The 17,157-nt window shown below is 35.9% G+C and overlaps 1 protein-coding gene and 1 long non-coding RNA gene across 2 annotated transcripts in view; both read right to left on the minus strand.

Moving 5' to 3' along the window:
- LOC135072823 (protein O-mannosyl-transferase TMTC2-like) overlaps window positions 1-17,157 on the minus strand; it is a 113,886-nt gene that overhangs the window by 76,760 nt on the left and 19,969 nt on the right. The window contains exon 2 of the mRNA XM_063966861.1: window positions 9,577-9,706. Coding sequence (XP_063822931.1) covers window positions 9,577-9,668 — 92 coding nt within the window. The 5' untranslated portion in view covers window positions 9,669-9,706. The remainder of the gene's footprint in view (window positions 1-9,576; window positions 9,707-17,157) is intronic.
- LOC135072593 (uncharacterized) lies at window positions 8,332-9,154 on the minus strand. The gene is made up of 2 exons (XR_010257462.1): window positions 9,013-9,154; window positions 8,332-8,494 (listed from the first exon to the last, which is right to left on the minus strand). It is a non-coding gene; the product is annotated as an uncharacterized LOC135072593 (long non-coding RNA).

Genomic DNA, 17,157 nt, shown 5'->3' on the forward strand with positions numbered 1-17,157 from the left:
ACAATCACCATTTGCAGACACCAAACCGAGGAATGAACTGCCGTTTGCAGTATTTGCGGACCAATACGATCTACAATCTTTCAAGAGGAGACTCTAATACCTTAAAGACAATCAACGCACCTGTAACTCGCCGAGGAGCGGGTGTCTATGGGCGGCGGGTAATCACTTACCATCAGGTGATTCGTCTGCTCGTTTGCCTCCTTTCCCTTAAAAAAACCCAAAAACATAACCACACAGAGGTCCGTTCAGTTAGAAAGAAAGTTGCAGAAATCACCAGACCTGAAAAAGATTAACAAACACACAGATTTTTTTTATAAAACAAGGTACCTACCTGAAAAAGAAAAAGAAACAAGAATGACAGTATACTTACCTCATCATGCGGTCGTCTGGAATAATACGGAGACAACTCGCGCACGATTGTATTTAATGCTTCGTGTTAAGGTTCGATTTATATTTCACTGAATAACGAACTGCCTGTGAACCAACCCACAAGCAGTTCTCAGCTGCAAGAAGACCCGAGAAATATTATAATGAGATGAAACGTGTTTGCTCATAGATGACATTATGTAGATGATCTTCAGATTTATGTGACAAAAAATGATTCGGATTACCAGTGCATTATTTGGATACCGAATTACCGAAGAGTACCGATTTCTATAAAATAATAAAACAACATTTTTATATCAACGACCTTTTATCAGGAGCCGACTGGTCAATTGAAGCTATAATGCTATAATTTAATGAGAACTTACAGAGCAGATAATAATACATCTGATATGACCATCCACCAGGTTACACTTCAATACTATAATGCGAACAGGTCGCTGCCTGCTGCTCTCTCCTGAACACTATAATCCAGACCTTATAGGCACTTACAGGTAGATATCTACCATCTTATACTGCATCTCACTTAACATTACAATCAACTGCGGTCAAATATGTACCTTTTGCTACCTAGTTCTGCGTTGAGTTTATGAAGTCAATAAAAGATCAGCTAGTGCTAAAGTAGTTTCATGAACCTTGATGGAACAGTCCAAGCATTGGGTATTGAATGGAATTTGAGGACAGATTTAAATACAATGTGAATATACCACAAATTGCAAAACCAATCATGAAACGTAACATTTTATCTGATACATCTGATCAAACTTTTTGATCCCCTTGGCTGGAGCTTAGCTCCAAGTACAGTCATGGCTAAGATTCTAATGTAAATAGAATAGAAAGTATTTATTTGTTTCAAAACAAAAACTTTGGCTGATAAAAAAATAATAAGGATAGAAAAATAAGTAACTCATTAAAAAAAGATTGGATTAAGATACGGCAGGATTTGATTCATATTGACAAAATACAGATATAGATTGGTATAGGTAGAGAGAAAAAGTACGTCAGCATCATCATTTCAGCTACAGGACGTCCAATGCTGAACATAGGCCTCCCCCAATGACTTCCACATCGCACGGTTGGAAGCACATAGTACGCAGAACTGACGGCCGATGGGCCAGCAAGGTTATGAAGCGGAGGCCAGGTACCGTAAAACGCAGCGTTGGGACATCCACCGACAAGGTGGTCCGACGACCTGATCTGGCCTTCCAGCTGGAAGGCCAGATGCAGGCAGAGTAAAATACAATAATTATAATAAATTTAGCGATGCCTCTGTGAGTGCATTATACTGCAGCCGTTCACATAAGATCAACTAGATCAAGGCTGCTCAACCCCAGGCCCGCGGGCCACAGTGTGGCCCCCAAAAGAATTTTAAATGCGGGCCGCGCATGTACAGTTTGAAAAAAAAAAAGCACCAAATAAAAAATCCCGCCGAGCACAGTACAAACTTTAAGATCTCTCTGAAGTTAGCTGTCAAAAATGTAGGTGACCCGTCGTTAACGACTGAATCCACCGTTTGGCCCGACTCTTCAAAAGGTTGAGCAGCCTTGAACTAGATGAAGGGTTTGAAACGAAATTAATTGCTAAAAAACTCAAGTGCTCTCTGAAACCTGTTTTTCTTTTACTACGTCTTGAGCTATGTGCTGCTTTGAGTAAACTGGATGAAGCAAATGACAAGGAATAATGTGAAGAATACCAACCTCACAGATGTTCGCACACTATGAACAGATTTTTCTATTGTGATCGCCTAGCTGTCTGGAGAGACGAATAGGTGGAAATCTATTGTTGCAAACCGCGTCGTGGAGATTGTCGAAAAAGTTTATATTAATACTGACATCATGTTAATTCACAAGAAAGCTGACTCAGCTCCACATTTTGGATTATCAAGGCGAAACCATTGGCGAGAAAATAAGTACACAGATATTTCAATTGTGCTGAATTGAATGCTACTGCTAAAGTGAGTAATGGGAGATTTACCAGAACAGCAAGTTACTCAATCTAGACAATTCATGTACAAGGGAGACGATTTTGAAGGACCCTTTCAAATTTTGATATCCAAGGGAACAAAACTATAGAAGCCTATAATATAGTGATATTTATTGTCTGCATGACTACAAAAGTTACCCACATTGAACTCATTGGTGACATCACTTCCGAATCCTATAAGGTTCACTTCACATTCGATCAGCCGGCGTGCAGCGATGGCGATCGATGCATTTTGTCTGATCGCCATCACTGTACGCTGGCTGATCGCGTGTGATTGCGTTGGTTTGGCTGAACCTTTAAAGAAAGAAAGAACAATTTTTATTTGGTCCAAAACTTATAGGTGCTTTTATACGCTTTGTTGAAGAGTGACCGGACATGTGAAGCAACCAGGATAGACACTTTGTCTGAGCCAGGAGTTTCATAAGGCCTGGAATAATAATGCAATTTACTGGATAAATAGGGTCAACACTAGGATATAGAAGGCACTTAATGGCACTACATTCCAGTGGCAAGTCCAATCTGTGGAGGTCTGCGGAAAGCTGGCGTCCGGTCGATCAAGTACCACCTGAAAAGAATACTGACTGCTCATCATAAAATTGTACATACGAAAAGATGGCAATAGTTTTGTATCAGGTTGTTGCATTTTTAAACGTCTGACCATTATGTCCTTTTGATGACAATATTCCTTAAAATACATACAAACTTGTGTCATTTTATAATTAGGGACGCACTGATTGTTGCTTACTGCTTTGAAAGACGTAAAGATACATACCTTGTCACGCTGGCAATACACGCAGAAGCTGATAAATGAACTCATGCGGCTCTGGAAAGATGAATATTGTTCACGATTACTACGATAACGGTTCACTGAAGAGAGAGACAGAATTTAAAATGGATCTTGTACTCATAAAGACCGATCATTTTACCACCATCATTGCTACGATTTTTTGATAAACACACAGGATCTGATAGTCTTACAAGGGTATTTAGTGCAAGAAATAGTGGTTCGGATACTTAAATAACTGAAACTAAGTTAATGTGTGCTTTGTTAATGACTATATTACATCTAAATAAATGTATCAATATCGGTATAAAACACAACATCGCCAAAAGTTTCGTAAAATAATTAGGCAACTAGACTTGCACAAAGATAATGTACGTAGAAAATAACGTATCAATTGTTATATTTTATTATTCGAATAAAAGTTTCGTGGAAGAATTAAGCATCTAGACTTGCACAAAATTACCAGCATAATGTGCACAAAAGTTTCGTGGAAAAACTAAGCAACTAAACTTGCACCACGATACCCACCAAATAATATCCTAAAATAAGTATGCAACAATAGATACGCGAAAATATTTTTTAAAGTCTTCGTGGAAGATGTACGTAACTATTAATATGCTATTATTCATACGGAACTTTATTAAACAATTAACTGCAAATGTACACACACCGGCAGATTTAGAGGAACGGAAAAAAAAGCATCAATATCATCATTATTTTAGGAAAAAAATGCCTAATTATGACATTATTTTTTAATTTAATTCTAAATATGAAAAAAATAATTGCCAACAGTATATTTTTTTAATTATTTTGTTTAAATTACCCCATCAACAGTTTCGTTGAGTGTTTTGAATTGAATGAAGCTTTTGCTAATTTGGATTTCTTTTACGTGAAAGATGTTTTTTTCTGAGAATTTTGTTGTGTAAGCATTCAGTTACTTATAAGGGTTTATTATGCCCAGCTTAGCACCGTCAGAAATCATTAAGGCAGATGAAATGAGAAGTAATGGCCATGCATACAAATCGGCTGCCGTAAGACGTCGTTGATCAGTATCGACCACCCATGGCAGTAACCAACGGTACAGATTGATCATTTCTGTCGTTAGGAGGAGGGTTCAAGTCAGAAAAAGGCGTACTTCGCGACGGGATGACCGTTTTTTACAACTTCGAGTTTTCAGAAAGTCGCGGTTACCTGCTGTTCAAGCCAGAAATAACCTTAAAGACACTCGAGGAGTAAGAGTGACTGAGCCCACAGTTCACAGGAGATTTACTGAAGTTGGTATAGGGTCGTGCATACCCGAGAAAGCTCCAACTTGTGACACAGCACCGAAAAAACATATTGAACTTTTCACGTGAATATCGTGATTGGGTCTTGAACGACTGGAGGCATGATCTCTTCACTTATGAGTGCAGAGTTCTCTTAAACCAGATCGATGGAAGATAGCGAATATGGAGACACAAAGAGAACGTAACATTTAGTCTTAATTTTGAAAATATCGTGGTTTATGGAGGTAGCTTAATTCTGGTGTGGGGAAGGATTTGTTTGGGAGCTCGCACGGAGTTAGTGGTGGGTGATGGAGGAAATACGACTTCTGAATGGTACACTAGGAACATTTTAGAAGAACATGATGTGCCATTTACTCCATTTATTGTGGACTCCTTTAGTTTAATTCACGATAATGTTCGTTTTCACAGTGCTCGCTCAGTACAGGCACATCTAAACCATTTGGATATGTACCCATGATGCAGTGGCTGGCAAGATCCCTAGACAAGAATCCTATAGAACATGTCTTGGACTTTCTTAAAAGATGTGTTAAATTCAGAATACCACCGATGGTGTTGAGAAACGCGTTACTAGAGGAATGGCAGACATTGCCCCAAAATACCCTTCATAACATTAACTGCAGCATGCTCAGATGAATGGAAACCATCATCAGAGCAAGAGGGGGAAATACCCATCATTAATTAATTCATTTGGTTAGTGATAAGCTACCCTAATTTTTAATCTGGCCACAATTTCTAATTTTTGTTCAAAACTGAAAAATTGAAATTTCGTTTCGATGATTTTTTATTAAATAAAAACGACTAAATATTTAAAAAATCTATGTTATTTTATTTTATTTTAATTATCTCTTTATTTTGTATAATAAATATTTCATAGATCAGTAGTAATTTTCCTTATTTTCATACTTTTTTTTGCGTTCCGCTAAATCTGCCGGTGTGTGTATTTACTTCGTTTTTGCTATGGAAATTTAGATATTTTAATGTTGCAATATTTTACATATTTGTACATAATTTCTTCATTTTTAAGAGAAAAATTATGAAAAAAATTGACAATATGTATTACCTCCTTCTTGATTTTTTAGTGCAATAAAAAAAATATCGCACAAGTGGACTTGCATACTTATTCCAGGGGGGGTGCGATATTATTATCAATTTTCTGACTTCACCATACCATTTAGGTATATGCACATGTTAACATGGACTAGTGTCAGCTTATAACCTCATTTATGTAACATCCTGTATATCATAAATGTTTGGATTTTTCAGATTCAAGAACTAAACAAGAAAATGGCACAGTGGGCGAAACCTTTTACGATTGTCAGAAGATTCATAAGTTAAAGTCAATATGTTTGATATCGTTCGACTTTCGCAAATTAAATAGAACAATTCGAGAGCATTCCCATCGCTTTTGTTTTTCGTAACTCGTGATTACTTTGCATCGGGACTTCTCCGAGACTTATTTCAAAAACCTTTTATAAAGGCTCAAAATAGATGAATCGTGAAGCCTCGACGTTATCTCGAGACCGTTGTTTTGAAATAAAATAAGAAACGAATTCGTTTGACCTCTCTTAGTAATTCCTTTCGCTGTGCTCGAGATGCCGTCATATTGAAAATAGGAAAATCTGCTTTAAAGTTTTCTTAAAAGGACGAACTGATGGAAATGTCTAGTGAGTAGAAATATCAAGCAAGTATTCTTCCTATGACATAGGCAACTCTCATCTTATAATACCCCATATACCGTCTATATTAGATGTTATTTACGTCTGAGTATACCTACACATTTTGTTTGTCATAAATGTCAGACATTCTTGGATGACTCTTCCCTAGTAGTCGATAAATGATGGCTATACTTCTATACAACATGTTCGTAGGTATATTTAGTTAGCGCTATGTAAATCAAACTTAATAAGAACGATCCTGTTCAATATACGAGTATTACACTACTAAGTCAATCTCAAATATCCACACGGATATTCCCAAGACGAATAGCGTTCAGAATTCAATAAGGAAGGTGTAACCCCATCCCCTACCACCATAACAACTAGAACCTATGTAAGTTAGGCAATTAATAACAGCAAAGCACTTTTGTTTTACAGCCTGCGCCCCTGGGAACCTTATTTATTAATTACTGTAGAAATCCCTACGCGGCTTTTCTCAGAACAGGTTCTTGTAAGTACACAAACCATTTCAAATTAAATTCTTTAGTATTTTCGTAATAGTTCTTGTATTTTAAACAAATGACAATCTAAAAGAAAAATAAGCCTGAAATGAACGATTGAGGACCGTCTATTATTCTGAGAAATACTGAAAATACTAAAGTAAGTTCAAATGATTTCAACTTAATTTAAGTAAAATAATATAACCCTTATTCAAATGCGAGCTGGTATACATTTTTTTTTGCAAAGTTGAAGTGGATTTAGGGTAATTGTGGGTCACTTATTTCATATTTTTGATCAAAATTTATAAAAAAATAGGGGAAGGGGTAGTTTTTTGGGTGGTAAATAATTTACCATTATCCATTCATGACTACAAATTATTAAATGTTGGTGGTAAAATAGTTACCATTGTCCGTTTTGGTTTATTTTTGGTTCTTGACTAGTGACTTCCTCTAGGTTCTACCTATATTTTATTAAATATTTTGGGAATGAAATAAATTTATTATTTTTATAAAACAATATATTTATTAATATTAGTTATTATGCTTACAATTATTATGCTTACCTTGAGTCTGACACTAACAATTCACTAATTACGTAAAGTCAAAACGTTACGTAAATAGTTATCAAAATAACTTAAAATTTCTTCAAATATTTATTTAGTTTTATTGGTTCACATACAAAAAACAACAGTTTTTTTATATATCAATAAACTTTTGTCAAGACGGGATCGGACAATGGTAAACTATTTACCACTTCTTTAAAATGTCTAAATTATATGAATAAATCAATTGCAGACGCTGCCTATAAGTGAGATTATACAATAAATCTTATAGTTTAGGAATTTGAATCGAAAAAACACTTATCAGAATTTTCGTTGAACAAAGTTTCAAAAATACCAAAAATGCGCGCTAAAAACATGAAATTTTTCACACCAAAACCGTTTGGTTGACTTTGACATTACCTGACTTTGACAAATGACGTTGAAAAGTAGTAATATGGCATAGATAAGTTAAAAAATATATTTAAAAATATAAATAAGTGACCACGATATCTTTAAGTATTACCATATCGAAAATTAGGATCCTTTTTTAAAAGTAAACCAAGTGGTAATATATCTACCTTTGTTTGAATAAGGGATAAAGGGACAGCAAAATAATATCTCAACGTAGATATAATATTTGCGAAATATTTAGATATTTTTGGAAGTTAGATAACTTACTCTTTGATCATATTTATGTACGGGACTAATCCTCAGAATACAGAACAAACCAGAAGGAGTGTTCGATAACATTTCTACGCGGCAACTTGTGTCCAAACCAAAATACTTCCCCTCCCGCGCCCCTCTACCCCCTTTAGTGTTACTAGCGCCGTGTGACACCCCCATTTTTGGGGTAAAATTATGTAATTTTTTAAAGAGATGTTAAACAAGTAAAAAATAAGTAAGTGAAATAAGTACACACGGCCAGTGTTAACTATCCATTTCCGTTTTTGCTCTCGCTCTTATCAAATGGTGATTCTTTGCGATAGAACGAGACGACATGACTGGCCATAGGCATAGATAGTACCTACCTACCTATGAATTTAATTTTTACTCCGAAGTAACTAAGTGTAAGATGATTATTTATTTCTATTAAATAGTGTAATATATGTACTATATTTTATGTAGGTATAATATGTTATTTAAAAGTCAATTACAAAAGTCGAATATAAATTTTAGAATGCCAAGTAAAACAAAAAAGAAACTTAAGGTTCTTTATTATGTAAACATATCGACAACAAAACATTTGTTTACGGCGCAGTAGTGCTTTTAGTTTAACTTTTCTTGGAGTGAAAAACAGAATCCAAATCAAAAACATCACCAATACTTAAATTTGATTGCGAGGCAACTCTGGCTGTGTATCCTGAAAAAAAATCAGAGTAAGTATGTAAGCAATAATTAATTACTTAAAATTATTATTAAATATACAAATATTGCTGCTGCTGATCTGTTGATACCAATGCCTTACTTTTGAATAAATGGGAAAGTATGAAATTCACGATAGTAATTTATTATCTCCTCATTATTAGGGAGTAATATTATAAATTAATTCAATATATTGAAATCAAATCAAAATCAAAAATATTTATTCAGTTTAGACCACAAGTGGCACTTATAATTTAATTAATCAGGTTGTCATGTCATGGATGAAATTACACTAAAAACTAATTAAAACAAAAAGGATGGGGAAAATATTCCATTATTCTGTGGTAACGCTAACAAAATTAACGCGTGAATTTTTTATAAGTAGACAAATGTAATTCAATATAAAAAAGTAGGGTAAAATATTCCGTTGACCTGTGGCAACACTTACAAAATACAACCGTGATTTTTTTTGAAAATTATTATTTAATTAAAATGAATTGGAAATGTGCTACTTACGGATAAAACATGATCCCATGCACTTTCTTCGTAATTCCAGTAGCATTCTTACATGTTGGAACGGCACAAGACGGCATAATTTAATTATAAAGTGTCAATCTGACGGATATGTAAACAATGCGCGCGCCGGCCATTGACTGATTGCTTTTTTGCTTTTCCAAAGTAGTGCGATTTGGAGTACTTTATATGAATACACATTTACGCCCGTTGACGGTTTCTGGTTTGTTCCGTATTCTGAGGACTAATCCCACCTTTCTTTTCCACGACTGCAACTCCTGTATAGCCAGGATCTACAACATGGTCTTCAATGGTACCAAACCAGAGAAGGTTAATAAAATTAGTCCCGGAGGATAGCTAACCGTCTTGGAACCCACAACGAGTTTAATCAGAAAAATATAGGAAAAGAAGAATAAGGCTGAGCTGCACCACCTGGCTTTGACCGTAACTATGACGATAACCGGTGTTTTTTATATGGAGTTTCACAGATTTTTGACGTTTGTCAAAGTTAAAGTAAGATGGTGCAACCCAGCATAAGAATTTAACACAAATGGCGTACAGACTTACCTGTCATCATAGACGAATCCTGCGTCCAACGAGTTGTAATAGAGAAGAAAGGCCAGCAGAGAGCTGGCCGCCGTCACCCAGTGACCCACCATTCTGACGAGTCTACATCAGTGCCGGAATTCCATTCCACCTGAGGAAAACAATTCATTATTAAATATGATAATCCATTCGAATAATAAAAAGCTAAAAATTGTTTGTTTACTTGTAGGTACGCTCTAATGTCAGGAACTACGGGTCCGATTTGAAAAAATATATTAGTGTAGGATAGTCCATTTATCGAAGAAAGCTTTAGGATATTATTACATCACCCTACAGCCAATAGAGGCGAAGCAGTAAAGAAAAATGTTTCAAAAATGGAAATATTATTCAAACTACATATTTTCACGCGTACGAAGTCGCGGGCACAGCTAATCTAAAATACATACTTCATCAACAATGAAACTTCACACTTCGCAAATTCTACTAAATCTATAATTCCATTGTTTGCATTGTAAAGTGATATTAATTATTCAACTTGAAATGATTATGATAAATACAAACTACATGTTTGATTTAAGCAATTTGTTTTCAGCATGTTTCAGTCTATAATTGTTGATTAACTTAATCAACGACGTGGATTTATTACAGAAGATACACCGTTTAATATTATGCATTCGCGTAATCGCGCAAACGTGATCGCCCCAAACAAACTTGGCGGCGCACTGTAGCAGACGAGGTGAAGAAAATCGGCAAGACTTGGAGCGAGATCAAACGCGAAGCTTAAGACCGAACGCGATGGAGGACTGTTGTGGACATAGGACATAAAGTCAAGTAAGTCATTCGCGTAATTTTGGAAGTCATCGTCCTGTAGCTGAAATGATGATAATAATAAATAATAAATATCCTTGGACATTTTACACTGCGCTTCTAGTCCCAAACTAAGCAAAGCTTGTACTATGGGTACTAGACAACGGATATAAACATTAGAGATGAAACGGATAGTTGTTTGGCCGGATACCGGATACCGGATATCCGGCCAGCTGCTAGGCCGGATAGCCGGATATCCGGCGGCCGGATAGTTGGCCAATTGTCTCGTTGCATGTAGTGACGAGTTAAGGTGCTTCGAACGCGATAGTAGGTCTATTAGTAGACTAGACTAGTCAACTATCGAAAATCGAATCAGTCCGAATAGAATGTCAGATTTTGCCACTTGTCTAGGGGGCAAATCAATTCGGTTGCCATCGTGAGTGTGTGATTGAAATCATTCACGATCCATAAATTTTTGGTCCAAAATCAAATGTGCCGGCCAACAAAAAAAAGTGCTGTATTCTGACATTTAACCCGTCCGCCTTAGCATTTGTTACTATGGCACCAAAGCTGTAGCACTACTGTGCGTCGTAGTATTTGAGATCCTAAAGCCATCCACGTTTTATATATTTTTGGTCCAAAATCAAAAGTGCCAGCCAACAAAAAAAAAGTGCTGTATTTTGACAAAACACGTCTGTATTAGCATTTGTCACTTTGGCACCAAAGCCATGCCAAGCCATATAAAAATGCCATGTTTTGGCAAGATTCACTCAAGACTTCATTTGTTTTAGTAAATGTTAAAAAGACAGACTTTTAGAACTCGAATACTACGATGCACAGTCGTGCTACAGCTTTGGTGCCATAGTAACAAATGCTAAGGCGGACGTGTTCTATCAGAATACAGCACTTTTATTTTTTGGCCGGCACTTTTGATTTTGTATCAACATGGATGATGTCCTTAAATTAGTTTACTTGCTGCGTCATCTGACTGAACTGCATCATGACATCCATAATGATATCAGACCATCAGTGAAAAAAAGATCGCCTATTTTATCTGGCAATATTTCGACTTAACAGATATTTACTATTTATGTATTCGTCATTAGAGTGAATAGTCCAGAAAAAGAAATTAGTGTTTTAAATTCCTTAATATGGCTTTTTGTAACTTTTTGGACTTTAAATAAAAGCCGTCATTATTATAAGCCATTTTATTGATGTTACCTCAAAGATTAATGTATCTCATTTTATTAATAGGAAATTGTCGTAGTTTTTTAATATCCGGTATCCGGCCGGATAGTGAGTTACTATCCGGTATCCGGCCGGATAGTGAGTTACTATCCGGTATCCGGCCGGATAGTAAATTTAGGCCGGATATCCGGCCTACCGGATAGTTACCGGATATCCGTTTCATCTCTAATAAACATACTTAAATACTTTTTTTTTTTTTTGTAAATACATACTTATTATACATAGAAAACACCCAGTCCAATATAAACAAATATGTTCATGCACACAAATGTTTGTACTGTGCGGGAATCGAACCCGCTACCTCCGGAATAGTAGTCCGTTTCGAACCACTACACCAAACGGCCGACAACCACCACTACACCAAACGGCTGATGTTGATGATGACCTACTGTTTTAGACAAGTAAAATTAAGGGATTTGAAAACAAAAGATTTATACTCCCGTACCTGGCATTGGGGGAAAACCCCGAGCTAGTCACTGCACTTCTTTTGTTTTACATACCCAGTTTAAATTTTTTTTAAATTACTAAATATAAAAATACCTCTATTCGTGAGTGGGCTTATATCACTTTTCCCTATACAGGGTGGAAACGATAAGTGATCTCACTCAATTATTTCTAAACTATACAAGATATCGAAAAACTGGTTATGTATCCTGAAAGTGCTTCACGAGCTCTTTCAAACGGTATCAGTAATAGGTTACAGAATTAACTGGATCTATCCGAAAATTCCATGTTTTCAGGCTCCATACTAAATGTATGCCAGCCACACAATATTGGAAGTGTTAATTTTTTTTATTTAATAATAAACACTTAAATTGAACTCCAAATTGCATTCTTATTTAAAATTATTCATGAAAAACATTGGTTTTAGGCTTTACTTGCTATAATATTATCAAGACGTGAGTGCCATGACTGCTGGAAAGCTGGAAACATTGAATTTTCGGATAGATCCAGTTTATTTTGTAACCTATTATTGGTACCGTTGGATAGAGCGCGTAAAGCACTTTCAGGATCAGTAACCAGTTTTTGGATATCTTTTATAATTTAGAAATAATCGAGTGAGATCACTTATCGTTTCCACCCTGTATAATAGTCCTATAATAATATTTATGGCTCATTTTTATATTAATATTTGAACCCACCACCCATATCCACAGCCGAATCAATCAAACTAATAACAACGGTAGTGGTGCTAATTTGATAAGTAGCTACCGAGTGATTAATCGGTCTCCCAGCCAAGTGAGAATGCGGTTGGAGCCATTCAACCATTTTGCATTTTATTGCCTGTATAGTATAAACGATTTTGCATTGAAATCTTTGCAGTGCGGCGCCGCAACGCATCGTGTGCTTTGGCTCTTACACTATTGGGTGAATCCTACTAATTTTTGAGAGGATGGATAGATCTAAATGCTCGTGACTCTATCAGGCCTAAACTACTAAACCGATTTAGATGTGGTGTAGACATAGTTTGAAAGCAAGCGAAAAATATAGGATAGTTTTTATCGCGGTATTTGGAAGGGGGATACGAGCGCGATTAAAGACTGTGTAAAGAAATTTACGCGGGCAAAGCTGCGGGAAAAAACTGGTGTAGGTATAAACAAAGAAAATTTACCCCAGACGTAAACTGAGCACGACTTTACAAACAATTTGAAAATCGATACCTATGTAAGATTGAAAATGACGTTTGAAGGAACTTTTGCGGCTTACTTTGGAAGTTTTTTTTTACTATAAACTTTACATCATCTTTCGAGCAAGTTACGCGAGCTCTGTAAATAATTCAATCTTTAGCGTAAAATAACTTCTTTTTCTTCATCTTTATAATGTTCAGTTTGTTACTATTTTTACTTTTACACCTATTACTCAGAAGTAAATGTAATCTACACTAAGGCTGAGTTGCACCACCTAACTTTGACCGTAACTATAACGATAACCGGTGTTTTTTGTATGGAATTTGACAGATTTTTGACGTTTCTCAAAGTTAAAGTAAGATGGTGCAACGCAGCCTAAGTGTGTATAAATTTTTGAATAATTTACATATGAGAGATCAAATTAGTAGTTAACTATCCACATAACTGCTACAATAATTATAATAATATAAATTTAAAATTTAAAATTATAATATTTAAAAACTTACTTAACATACTTAAGTACAAAATACTCAGAACAAACGGTTATGAACATGTTTGCATAAAAGGGGAATCTTTTGTAAAAAGTTACATGTTGTCACCGTCGAAGGAATCGCGGCAAAAATTAAAGCGTACGGCCAGAATAGATGTTCCGGGACCGTGATCGATACCGTACTTGATCGGGTTGCAGTTGCAACATAAATCTACTAAATGTGAAAACTTTTGTTACGCTACGGCCGGAGACACGAGACAGACGCGACGTGAAAAATGTTCCCAATGACTCGACGCTGTTTTTAACTATTTCCAACCGTTTCACCGAAACCATTCCCAAATTAAAATCGCTTAAAGTAATGAAACCGGGCAACCTTAGTACCGTTAATGTGACGACATGTCGTGAAAAATTCGCTAAATGTAAAAGTTTTTGCTACCTCTAACACTCTATTTCAGTCTATTTAAAAGTAGACTGAAATAGAGTGATAACTTGAAATTCGCATTTGGTGGGCTAAATCAAATTTCAACCTTTGAGCGCTGGAAATAACAGAATTCGAAATGAATTCTCAAATTGTTTTTCTTGTAGATAAGTAGCACTTCTATTGAATAATAATGTCGGCAATGTATACCATACAAATCGTAAAATCTGTACGTAAAGGACGGAAATGGAGTAGATAGAGCTGTTACTGACAATTACAAATAGTATGGGATAGGCTTAGTTTAATTGACACAAAAGCCCATCTAATCCATATACTTATTCAAATGTACAACCACCAGCACATCGGACTATAAAATCTAAGTTGCAAAATCATCCCTATTATTATTGAATAAGATACCATGTAGGTTTTAAGCTACAGGGCGATGATCGAATTCGAAAATTCGAAACACAATGCGTTAATGTATTCGATGCAAAAAAAGAAAAAACAATTGCGCAACGACACAGTTATTTATGCGCATTTCAAGGTCCGTTCAATTATTGCGATTGCTTTTCGCGACCCATATATTTTCAGTGCTCACGTACATAATATTCGTCCGCTTGCCGCTGTCGAGCGACGTATCGTTCAATCAGTTTATGCAAAACAAAAGAACGAACGCCGTGTCCTGTTAAATACGTAGGGGGACGCTGGCAGTCGGTTCCGTCGCGGAAACGGTGACAATCCAATTTGTTTCGTACGTCCACCACGATAGAGTTCCATTACGCTTGAGTGAAACCCGAGGAAGGGTTAGGTAAAAACAATCTGTTTTAGTTATCATCAATAAACGTGAAGTCCAATACGGATGCTGGTATTATTTTTATTGGTGCTTTCAATTTTACGGCGGACAAGGTAGAGCAGAACATAAAATATAGATTTTATATACATTTTATTTCCCAAATAAATTAATACTTGGTCTATTTATTAAAAGAAGACGTATAAAAATAGTATATTAATTAGGTTGTGGTATGTTTTTCAAAAAATATAATTTTGAGCAAACTTTGTTAATTTATCATCAAAAGTCTCTTACCAGATCAAAATACGTTTCCATGCAAAACAAAACGAGATTCAGCGAAAAAGGATAGCCAACTTTTTGTTTAGCGAAGTCAATCCGGAGTAATAACTCCGATTCATTTGTTATGGCGGAATGAACCAATCGCGCAGGCGGATAAAGCAAAGTTTGTGGACCGAAAATAGACAAAGGATCAGATACAGGTAAATAATCCACGTAAGCTAGCGGGGGAAGCATTCGCACTATTGTTTCCTCTGTAGCTTCGATTCGACCCGTACCTACTCGTACGTAGCGTCGAATAGTTTTGAAGCATTATATCAATGTGTGCACTTGTATTATTGTTTTATGTCAATGTGCACAGAAAAATAATATCGTGTTTAAACAGAGTGAACTCTTTAAACAGCGAGTACTAGTGGCTTAGAAGGAAATTATTGACTTCTAGACTTAATATCAAAAAAGGCTAAGAGCGTAGGTATATTGGTTTTTATTAAAGCACACAAGCAGAATAAAGTTCTATCATAATATAAATGTCTCCAATATCTAATAACTCATGAAAGCAACTTGCCTGTCCTATTTTTCTTTCGATTTAACCATTTTTCTAAGATATGTCTTCAAGATCTCCTGAATCCAGGTCAAGGTGCTGCCTACAAATATATCAAAATCAACATAAACATAATATACTAAATCAAAATGAGCAAAAAATATCACCAAGTATCGGTAGGTATTTATTGTTCAGTGAATTTTATTTTAGAATTCTCACGTCAAAATTATTGCGTATCACATTATCCCGTGTTTACACAAGATTAACGCTCAATTCCGAAGCTGAATGTCGTTTCAAAAGCTATAAAGTTTGTGAGAACGCTAAATCGGAAATCAATTTAAAACATTAGGGATAATCTTCACAGTAAAATACATTATCACATCTAAATCAGCATGAATAGAAAAGGAGTCAGGATAGTTTATATTACCGTTTTGTTTTAAAACTTACACGTCGAAGTCACGCTCGTATCATCTCGTCTTTCACACAAATGTCACGCCTAATTACGAAGTTATACGAACGTGAGGGTTAATATTCCAAGAAACACAGATTACGAATCGCTATCGATAACGGAAAACGAATCAACGCTCTCCTATTACCCGACTCGCTTGAAAAAGATCTTTCATTCCTCAACTTTGTTTTAGAACTCGCACGAAGTCATAGCACGAGCATGATCTCGTCTTTCACACAAGATTAACGCTCAATTCCGAAGGTAAATGCCGTTTCTAAAGCTATAAATTTCTTGGCGGCTCGTTTCACCCGTGAGAACGCACAAATTTATCGGAAATTAGTGAAACTTCCACGCAATGAATAGACATGTCTCTAGCGGGTGTGCCGCGGGATTCGTAATGAAACTGAGCCCGATGTATCTGGATGAGAAGATGGTTTTGTATCTTGTATACCCACATAATATTAATATAGTTTAAGCCTAGGCGCAGACCATCGATTTTGCGTCGGCCGATAGTTTAGTCGGGCAGTTGATCAGTATGGGCATGTATGGAAGTGCGCACATTACCTACACCGATTTGATTTGGCCGATACTTCATACAATTTGAAATCGGCCACAACTATCGGCCAACTAAAAATCGATGGTCTAAAACATACGTTACAATAATAGATTATTATAGGTATTATTCATTTTATTTGGACTTAAAACTTTCACGTTTTATTAGATTTACTATACCTATAAATATTTTTATTATATCTATTGTTTATTTTTATCTTTTCAGCCTACTAAAGTCCAGTGCTTGACGTGAATCTCCCCTACCATCATCATCATCATCATTTCAACCACAGGACGTCTACTGCTGAACAAAGGTCTCCCCCAATCACTTCCATATTGACCGGTTGGTAGCGGCTTGCGTCCTGCGCCCTGTGAATCTCCCCTAAAGAGCACAATAAGCTCTG

The sequence above is a fragment of the Ostrinia nubilalis genome, chromosome 6 (genome assembly GCF_963855985.1).
Source record: "Ostrinia nubilalis chromosome 6, ilOstNubi1.1, whole genome shotgun sequence".
Classification (NCBI taxonomy): domain Eukaryota; kingdom Metazoa; phylum Arthropoda; class Insecta; order Lepidoptera; family Crambidae; genus Ostrinia; species Ostrinia nubilalis.